Source organism: Halyomorpha halys, unplaced genomic scaffold (genome assembly GCF_000696795.3).
Source record: "Halyomorpha halys isolate HHAL.00 unplaced genomic scaffold, Hhal_1.1 Scaffold1211.1, whole genome shotgun sequence".
Classification (NCBI taxonomy): domain Eukaryota; kingdom Metazoa; phylum Arthropoda; class Insecta; order Hemiptera; family Pentatomidae; genus Halyomorpha; species Halyomorpha halys.
Window position 1 is genome coordinate 110,698 of NW_027104706.1, and position 11,410 is coordinate 122,107.

Consider the following 11,410-nt stretch of genomic DNA (forward strand, 5'->3'; position numbering starts at 1 on the left):
AGAATGCGCTTCGTCAAGAACAGCCTCGGTGCCCATATGCCCGAAATCATTTTCAAATGTTAATGTCACGTATTGATCTTTCGAATAAAAAAAAAAATTTGATTACAATTTAATTTTTTGTGTTATTTTTTACAATTTCAAGTTCTATCGGGCTTAAAAAAACACCCTATATAATAAGCTGTTAAATGTTTATATTGTCCTTCAGGATCGTCGAATTGGCCGAAAAATTGGACGTAATAAATTTTATATGAGCATGTTATAGTTATAGTTACCGTCTTATCACGTCATATAATTATTTATTTATGTCAATGTATTAATATTATTCCATTATATTATTATGCATATGTTATTCCATATTTTTATTTTCATAACGGTCCTTTATGTGTTACAGATTTCACGATGACAGACGACCACCAGTTCGAAGACAAGAGCCGAGTTCCATACTTGGACACCTGCTGTTGCATCTTCCCGCTCAAGACAGGTGTGAAATTGATTGCGTTCGGAGAACTGGTAAGTGACAGCCTCGTTCCAACACGGTTCAAACTATCATCGAACTGGCCGGGGCATGCGTGGTACAGAGAGTGCGGAGTGGAAAAGTTTGCTCCTTTCCTACCTCTCTGATATAACCTATAAAGCTAATGATAATCTAGCCTTCTCTAAATCAACGTCAATGGTGGCCAACGCTTCTGTATATTTTACTTTTTATCTTAAAAGCGTGTCGCGATCGACTTGTCATAGGCGTAGTCTAAGGAAGAAAGGGTGTGAAATGCATCCTACGTTTATACAGTATGTTTCAGTATAAGGTGCATTCCAGCTAATATTAAACAACACTTATTATTCACCATTGTAAAAAAATAATCGAGTTCCCATTCTTCATTTAAATGATAAGTTTCCGATTTTTTTGGTTTACTGCTTATGTTCTTGGACATACTAGAATGAAAAAATTATCATAATTTAAAGAATAAATATTAAATTCTATATTTACTTAGAAAATTCAAAAATTCCTGAACTGCAGTAATTGTTTCCGTTACAGAGAGAAATAATAACAAAACTGCATACTATGATCGAAGACAGCAATAAAATTAGATTTTATTATATCTAATATAGATATATTCAAATTTACAAGAAGTATGTTAAAGTTAGAATATATTTATTACGGTTTACAATACTGACTTCTTTATATAAATAGAATTATTATCATTCCTATTATATTTGTAATACTGTCACTAATTTTTCTCTCAGTGTGAAGAACGCAATTTAGAGATCTGTCGCCGAGAATGCTCACTTATCAAGTAAATAGATTGGTAAGAATTACAATTTAATTTGTAACAAAGAAAAGATACTTGCATTTTAAACAGAAGGAACATTGAAACTCAACGTGGTTATCTAGCATAAATAATATTGATTTATAATAATACTGTTATTATAGAAGAAAATAAGCTAGTGTATGACACTACTAAATATATAAGCTAACTAAAATATATGCTGTATTCTTCGGTTAGTCGAGTCGTAATTGCTGCTTCACGAGTTGCGTTCTGTGACAAGATACAGAAGTAAAATGTATTGTTTTGCATCTTAGTGTCAGGCTGTCAGAATTCCCATAATGCATTAAACTATTGCTAGTAAGTTTTGCCTACTACAATCGCTTAGTCCATGGGACACGGAATTTCACCCGTGATAAAGCGAGCGAACGTCGGTCGACCAAAGTTGGTCACCCCTGCTCGATTCCATATCCCAAACCTAACACAGTCCTAACAAGATACGCTGATAACACTTGTATACTGTGAGTAAACAATGACCCTATTGCTGCTTCACAAACTCTAATGTCACACATAACATCCATTGAAGAATGCCATTACTAGAGAATCAAAATAAATCCTGACAAATCCCATCAGATCACCTTTACTCTTCGTCGTAAACCACTACCCTCCTGTCTTTTAGTATCTTTTTTCAATAGACCACTAAAGCTTATTGAATAGATTCGCTACTTAAGACTCCATCTTGACAAGATACTTACTTGGAATCCCCATAATAGACTGAAACAAAAAAAAAATGCTCGTATAATCCGATTAATATAGGTGTTGAAACACCTACTTGATAACCTCCCCATTTACTACAAAAACTCTTATACACTATAATAATCAAACCTATATTGGCATACGGATTTGAGCTTTGGAGCTCCACCAAACCTAATTCCTTTCACATACAACCTTTATTATTCAAAATCCTCCCTTAAATAATTAATGCTCCATATTACGTCAAAAATAAACTCATCCCTCAAAAATCTCTGCTTCCCATTCGTTGCAGATTTAGCCAAAAATAGATATACCCCTTCTCATTCCAAAATCTGTTCCTACCCAAACCCATTTTTAATCTCTCGCCTTTAACAATCCCTGATAATCCTCTGAGGCGTCTGAAAAGAAAATGGCCACGGGATCTTCTAATTTAAAGCAATGATTGATATGTGCCTTGTACGCCAGTTTGATTAGTTTTGAATCGTGTCGAAATCCATGTTGGCATATTTATTTATATTACATTTATTGTTATAGTAAGAACAGTGAGAAGATCATAATTCCCTATTTTACTCTTTAATTCTTATTTTTAATTCAAGGTACCTGTATGTATTTTTTATACTCATTACCTAAATATGGAACATATTATTTATTAAGATGAGGTGAAGAAAACTCCCATTTGGAATATTACAAATATTATATATTTTTTTGTACTGGGTTTGTATGAAGTGCATCTTCAACTAAATGCCAGGCACTCCTTAATTCGCCGGTTGAATTTGTAGTGGACCGTATTAAATTAATTGAATGAAATAAGGCATAAGGTGACAGAAAGATATTTTATTTATAAGTTTAATAATCCTTTCACTGGAAGAGTCTTATGGAATTAAAAAGGACTTAGTGAATGACATAAATTCTTCCTTATTAAAAACAATAGTTTATTTCATATCATCAGCAACGTTTCGGGAGATTTCCCCTATCTTCAGGCTGCTAAAAAACAAATTCAACAAAATCATAAACATGTGCTTACAACAACACTCATATATCATATACACACAAAGAACTATTTTTAAATTATTTACTTGTTAACAAAAACCTATATATTACATATAATTTTCTCCTATTTGTCATTCTTGCTAATATATTTCAATATTAATGTCATTCATTATCAATGGTTTTTGAAAAATTGTTAATTTTAGATTTTATTGTTCATCTTTGTGATAATGGAGGTAGGAGAAAATTATTTTATAGTCTATATGGTTGTTATCAGACTGGAAGATAACCTTCAGAAAGGTAATTATTCTCCTAAAATGTATGACCATTAGCAAGTTTTACTCATTAAATGACATTAATATTGTAATATATTAGCAAGAATGACAAATAGGAGAAAATTATATGTAATATATAGGTTTTTGTTAACAAATAAATAATTTATAAATAGTTCTTTGAGTGTATATGATATATGAGTGTTGTTGTAAGCACATGTTTATGATTTTATTGAATTTGTTTTTTAGCAGCCTGAAGATGGGGGAAATCTCCCGAAACGTTGCTGATGATATGAAATAAACTATTGTTTTTAATAAGGAAGAATTTATGTCATTCACTAAATCCTTTTTTATTTATAAGTTTTTTGAATAAGAGAGAATGGTTGCACACTAAATTTATGGTTATTTATTACAGGTTTGAAGGGTGGCCGAAATAAAACATTTATTGTTAGAGATAGATAATTAAATATAATGATAATTATGATTATGAGGGTTTAATGATGATGATGACTATCGAAGATGATAGTGTTTGTAGTAAAACCTTTGCGAATTAGGCTTTATTATTCACAATAAACATAGAACAGAAATATCAAGATGTTACAGAAATGGTAAGAGTGCAAACATATGTTACTAATTAGATTAGAACAGATAACCGTTGTTACAACAACTGGATGAATCATAACAGTGTTCGAGAAAGATGTGGACTTACTCCATGCACTCATGGAGGCTCCCGGAGGGCTCTTCGATAGTGTCCTTACTCACTCATGATTTATTTGCAGAATATAAGTGAAGAAAGGAGACCACCTCTGGACAAGGCTCGCTAGTGAGTGTGAGCACCTTTTTCTCGGCCACATGGGGCGCTGGTGTTACAATCGTGGCTATATGATTATAATTGGTTACGAATCTCCCGTTTAAACGGAACAACGTTCTAGGTGTCTCCATCTTCATGTCTAGGTGTCTCCATCTTCATGTCCAGGTGTCCCCATCTTCATGTCTAGGTGTCTCCATCTTCATGCACTAATGTTCCTTAGTTTCTAAGTGCATCTATTTATTTTTGAAATATTTTCATTTAGTCACATTGCTGTCCACTACTCTACTTCATTTGTGAACGACATTGTTTTAAACATATGTTATGTTATGACAAAATTTCAAAAATAAAAAGATACACTTAATAAAGAGGAACATTAGTACATGAATATGGGAAGACCCGAAACGTAAAGAAAATATAGAATATTGATAAAATTATAAATGGAAGTTTTTTTGATCTCATCATTTTAATAAATAAAAACCAAACAACTTTCTAGTCAAGAAAATCCAGAATACAAATATATTCTAACAGCAATTATTGTGATCGCGTAAAATTTCGAATTCAAATTTTCGACAGAGAAAGGCGTTTTGAGTCCCACTGAGTAAAAATGACCAAGTCTCACAAAATGCTCTGTGTCAATGTGTGAGCTCACAAACGTGTGACAGCAGATTTGTGGTTATAATGGAAAATGCTACTGTATATAAATTATTTTAATTTTTATGATTTTCTCCGAAACGATTCTAATGGTTTTGATTAAACGTACAATTCGGTAGCCTCTAATATCATATAGTAATTATGATCATTGAAATAGTGTGACAGGTCTCATGTCCCCATAGTCCAAATGATAATTTCTCGTAAAATGGTCTGTTTCTGTGGTACGAAACTGAAATTATATATTCTAGGGGATTTCATACCTTTTTCGCAAAACTTTTAACTTTTTCGATAACATCGAATGACCGGAAATGCCATTTAATAGAATAGATTCTCCACATTGTTCTGATTTTGTCAAAACCGGTTCTAACAATTTTGATTTAACTCTTATTAAGCATTAATTATTTCAAATTAAAAAAAAAAATTTTCCATCTTGTGCACCATAGCTGTCTATTGTTTAGGCTATGTTGTAGTGTTAGTGTGTTCTGTAAAGGGTTTGCATATTAATCATTTTTATACGTATAGGTTTCAAGTTAAGTTTTATTAAATAATCCTAACATCAATTTATATTTATGTTGAATTCTCTTTTTGAAAATTCCGAGATTCTCTTTTATTTGGTTACTACTAGTTACTTTAAATTCCAATCCAAAGAAAAAAGTCATTGAAAAGAGGCTTATCCCATCTATAGGAGACAATGCTAAGATCCACAATCACTTGTGGGATGTTAAAAAATAGTTCCTTAAAGGCAATGAATGAATGTCTTTGAAAACGGCACCATATACGATCCATGCAACAAATCAACTGTCATATAAAAAAAAAATGTCTTGGATCGGTTCCTGGCTCAAATGAACCTTCATTTCAATTCTGTTTACTGGCTGCCCTTGGTACAAAGTAAAAATATTTATTACTAGTTTTAAACCTGTGATATTTATTTATCTGAAATGACAAAATGTAGTTTATAACGTCTGTCTTCATAGTAGTATTTTTTATTATGATATTTTCAAAAATAAATTCACAAAATATTGATTTCTTGTTGTTCGGACAAAAGTTTGATATATGATAAACTATATCTTAGCAATCATTGGACGTAAAGATCTCTACCAGCAATGAAATTAAACATAGTTAAATGTACTATAAAGTAGTCTATAACGTATATCTTCGTAGTGGTAGTAGTGATATTTCCATATGAATATGAATTGTGAATTTGAAACTTTGTCCAAACTACTAGAAAACGAGTAATTGATTATGGTTTATGGTTGACCGTTAATTAATATAAGGAGAAGAAGGTCGGGTAGGAGGAAGGGGGGGGGGGACGAAGAGCAAAACATACAGAAATTAACCAAAACATATTTTTTGTGCCGATATTTCGGTCTGAATTTCAGGTTTTCATCAGAGCTAAAAAAACAAAAAAAACAGAAATCAACCTTAATTAAGACTGAAATAAAATGAAAATATTAAAGAAACAAACTTTAAAATATACATTAAGATAAATTAAGTAGATATTGCTTGGTTGATTACAAAAATAGATGAAATATAATATTATACAGAGGATTGTACAAAATAAATGATAAAAAAATTAAAAAACAGAAAAAGTTAAAGAAATAAATATAATGAAAGGTGCGGAAGAAAATATAATTGATGGGAAATGGAATTCGAGTTAGTGTTTAAATAAAATAAATATTAGTCCGACGTTTCGGCCAATTCGGTCATCCTCAAGAATAAACTTGAATACACTTTTACAACTTACATTAATAATTTATCCAATCCTTACAGTCCAAAATCCTTCGTAAAATCCTTAATGCTCCTTACTTTGTCACAAATCAAGTCATCCATCAGGACCTCAATGTTCTATATGTTGCCGATTTGGCCAGAACCAGATACCTTTCCTTCCATAATAAACTTCTCAACCACCCAAATCCACTTTTTTCTAACCTGGCTTCTCCTTCATTACCTAATAATCCTCCTAGGCGTCTGAAAAGAAGATAGCCTCGAGATCTTCTCCTCTAGAAATGTTATTGGAGTTCTCTCAGTGAGTAGATTCTCCACATGTTTTTATCATGTCACTATGTCACCTACAGCAAATTTACTTGTTGTACATATGTGTATACAGTTGTAAATATCAATCAATAAATTATTTTAAAAAAAAAATACTTTAATAATTAAAAACTATTTGCAGGCTATTCTGCCGAGGTCATTAATTTCACCCAAATTTTAGCCTATTTTGTCACTCTTCATTTTAAATTTGAAAACTTCTAATTACAGATCAACTTAACAAGTGACAAGTAGGAAGGGTAGTTTTAAGTTGATCTGTAATTAAAAGTTTTCAAATTTAATTTAAGGAGTAACAAAATAAATTGAATAAATTGATTGCAATTTTTTAAATATTTCTTACTTCACAAACTTCAATTGATGCGATTTATCTTTCAACTATTTATTTTTTAAAATCCCCAACGTTTCGGCCTTTAAGCCATTCTTAAGGAGACAATGGACTTAATATTTGATCTCATTATTCCTAAAATTGTCTCTTTTGCAGGCTAATATCCCATCTCATATAAACTTTATAATTTAAATTCAAAAATTATTCCACAAAAAATTGTCTTTCCTTCACCTCAATAACAATATATGATAGTAGTTGATAGTGTTAAGTTGATCTGTAAATAAAAGTTTTCAAATTTAATTTAAAGAGTAACAAAAATAATTGAATAAATTGATTGCAATTAATGACCTTGGCGGAATTGCCTCCAAACTTTTTAAATTATTAAGTGAGTTGTAAATTTATGCTTAAGATTATTCTTGAAGTTGGCCGAATTGACCGAAACCTTTGACTTATAAACAAATATAGATTGCTAAGAGAATAAAATAGGATTAAGTTAATTTTATTTAAACACTATTAATAAGTCACTATAATGTGAAAAGTTTATTTATGTATTTTTTTTATAAATAGAAAATGGTCTGGGTGCGGTCAAAATAAACACAAATAGTAAATTAGTGTACTAGTTTTATTTGAACCAACCTTTCGCCCCACGTTGAAGGACTTCAAAGCCAGAGTTAAAGTTGACTTCCATCAAAACAGCCCTGCAACGTGGGACGAAACGTTGGCTGAAATAAAACTAGTACACTAATTTACTATTTGAGTTTAATTTGACCGCACACGGACCATATTCCATTTATTAATCCAAACGGTCAATCAACAATCTTTCATTATTTGATTTATATTTATTTTATTGGAAATTTTACGGTTTGTTAAGGTTTTAAAAGATTAATCTTTTTTAAAGAAGTCCGTTATTTTATTATTATTATTATTTTATTTATTTTTTTGCTGAGACATCTACAAAAACTTCTCTGTTTCTTGTCTCAGACATAGTTGGCACGGTATATCTTTTCCAGCTGCCCACTTCAGACAGTGCTTGAAATGATTTGTTGTCATTGTTTTATAATTTATCACAATATTGTAGTATATATTATTATGATATATGGTCACAATGTATCACATCGATCGAAAGTTTTCATTTAATATGAAGAATTGACAAAATAGGATAATTGTGGACTGTAATTAATGACCTGGGCAGAATAACCTGCATAAAGTTTTCTTTTAAATATTGATGTGGTTCTAAAAGTGTATTAAGATTGTTCTTGAAGATGGCCAAATTGGCCGAAACGTTGGACTGTTGGTGATATAATATAGTGTTGAAACTTTACATAGATACCAATAAACAGCTCTGTTAGGAATGATATTTTAGTAAATTTACTCTACATTAAATGATGTTCTGTTAGGTTTTCTAGTTTTGTTGCTAGTTGTTACGATATGAATCTCCGAAAAAAAATGAAAATGAATGAAAAATTAGTTTTAATCAACTTTTTAAAACATCCGCCATTTTTATTCTCCCTACCTATACTTAGTAGACTCATCAATTTTTTATTTGATTGTATATAGTCTTTATTAAAGTATTCAAAAAATATTTAAATAATATAAATTGTAGTCTCAAAACACTTTTTATTTCTTTATAAGTCAAACGTTTCGGCCATCCTCAAGGCCAATCTTAAATATAAATTTACAACTCAAATTATTTAATTAATTTACATTAGCTGGTCTCGTGACCATCTTCTTTTCAGGTGCCTCGGAGGATTGTCAGGAATGGAAGAGGAAGCAAGGTTAGAAACTAGTGGGGGTGGCTAGGGAGTTTATAATGGAATGAGTGATATCTGGTCCGGGGTAGATCGGTTACATATGGAACATTGAAGTCTTTATGTAGGATTTTATTTGTGAGAAAGTAAGGAGCATTGAGGATTTTACGAAGGATTTTGGATTGCAATGATTGGATACGAGAGGTTTTAGTGTAGCCCCAAAGCTCAACTCCGTATGTCCAGATTGGCCTTATTACAGACACGTAGATCAGTCTTTTGTAATGAATTGGAAGTTTAGACCGTTTGTCCAGTAAGTGCTGTAAAAGTCGAAATCGACGTGCAGTTTCCTGTCTTTTCAGTCTTGTGTGAGGATTCCAGGTTAGTCGTTTGTCCAAATGTAGTCCAAGGTAGCGGATCTGTTCGACAGGGATTAGATCAACATTATTAAAAGAGACTGTAGGGCAGTCGGCAGGTTTACGAGGAAGGGTAAAGTAGATTTGATGGGATTTGTTTGGATTTATAAATGTGTATTTAAGGTTATTCTTGAGGATGGCCGAATTTGCCGAAACGTCGGATTTATAAAGAAATGTCAATTTTTTTTAAACCAAAATTTATTTCATTTAAACAATAAATAACCAGTCCCAAGTGCAAGTGTAAAGATTATATGTGTAATAATAAGTTATGTAAGTAGTGTCTAAAATAATGAAAAAAAAAAAAAATTATATCGACATTATGAAATGCATGAAAGAAAACGATGTATATGATACAATGGTGTTATGATAATTACAGAAGATTTAAACAATTTAGAGGTTTGCGCACAAAAACGCAGTGTGTCATAGTACAAGAGTAGGGAAGAAAAAAAGGCAGTTATCTCACCCCAATTTTTGATTACTTTAATGAATTTTTATTCGGAGCTCTATATCTTAAAAACTACTAACACTAGAAAACGTAAGAGAACATTGTTTAAAGAAGAGTAAATTTGCTGAAATATTAGCGCTAAAAAAGCTATTTACGTCCAATATTTCTCGAGATATAGCTTTTTAAAAACCAAAAAAGATAAGTAGTTAGTTAACTTATTTTGGGAATTCTATATCTCAGGAACTATGTGACGTACATATGTCTATTAGCACTCAAATTAAAGCTAGTTTAATGGACTATAAAGTAGTTTATGACCTTTACCTTCGTAGGAATAGTAGTTTTTATAATATTCACATATGAATATAAATTTGACAAATGAAAATTTGTCCGAAGTTTGTTCATAAATCAATATATTTTAGCGAATTTCATGTAAACTATTACTCCTACGAAGATAAACATCATAAACTATTTTATAGCTCATTAAACTAGCTTTAATTTGAGTGCTAATAGACATCTGTCAAATGGTTTTTGAGATATAAATAATCCAAAATAAATTCACTAACTACTGATCTATCAGTACGTCCCATACAACATTTTTATGAAATGTTGCTTTTTAAAAAGCAATCTCGAGAACTATTTAACGTAAATAACTTTATTAGGGCTCATATTTTAGCAAATTTGATCTTCTTTAAATGGAGTTCTCTTAAGTTTTCTTGTGTTGTTCCTATTTTTTAAGATATAGAGCTCCGAATGAAAAATTAGTTGTTTTTTTTATCGCTTTGGAACAGCCGTAATTTTTTATTTCTCCTACCTATACTTGGTAGACTCATCAATTTTGACTATTAATTATACATAGTTTTCATTGAATTAATAAAAAATTGGGGTGAGATAACTGCCTTTTTTCTCCTCTTGGACCTCTTGTACTGTCACCACCGTGCGCCCCAGCTCTGCTCTGCGGTCACAAGAGAACCTTGGTGTACCCTTGGTGAAACCTTGGTGTACCCTTAGGTTTGCTATTAGCTTGCAAACCTCTTCGCATCATTAGCTCCCGGGTTATATCACCGCACGGAAAGGTTTCCGAAGATATGAAAAAATAAATACGAGAAGGGCAGTGGGCAAAGGACGACACGCAACACTGGACGCTTATTATATTTCCCGATTTCCACTCAACTGGAAAAGGACACCCCAAGTCGAAATATCTCACAGTTATTCGCTTCCATATAACAACTCAACCTTTTCCACTCTACCACCGATAACTATCATAGTTACATAAACCAAGGATGAAACAATTATAGAGGGTTTAATGCGGAATTATTTCTATTTTATATCAAAAAATTAATATTTTTTTGTTCGTACTTAATGCACTGCCATACCGTTTATATGATGGGGATTACTGTACGGGATACGTACACGTATACGTATACGTATTAATTGTACGGGATTTTCTCGAGAAGGTTATAAAGGCTGTTCAAAAAAAAGTTTTGGCACTTAGCTCAGAAAGTGTATATTTTTTTCATATTTATTATATGCGCATCGATTTGTCTCTTTCTGAAGAATAAGAAAAAATAAATTACTACAGAATTAGTAAACAATTTTTTTTCACTACTTTTTTTTTAATTTTTTTTCCCTTCAGAGGGCATTTAATGCATGTGTTAGGTTCATTTTCGATGTTCCCGTTCATGAGCATGTAACGC

At 31.4% G+C, this 11,410-nt stretch overlaps 1 protein-coding gene across 1 annotated transcript in view; it reads left to right on the top strand.

Moving 5' to 3' along the window:
* LOC106688816 (uncharacterized) overlaps window positions 1-11,410 on the top strand; it is a 154,091-nt gene that overhangs the window by 101,439 nt on the left and 41,242 nt on the right. Inside the window, exon 2 of the mRNA XM_014433464.3 lies at window positions 392-510. Coding sequence (XP_014288950.1) covers window positions 392-510 — 119 coding nt within the window. The remainder of the gene's footprint in view (window positions 1-391; window positions 511-11,410) is intronic.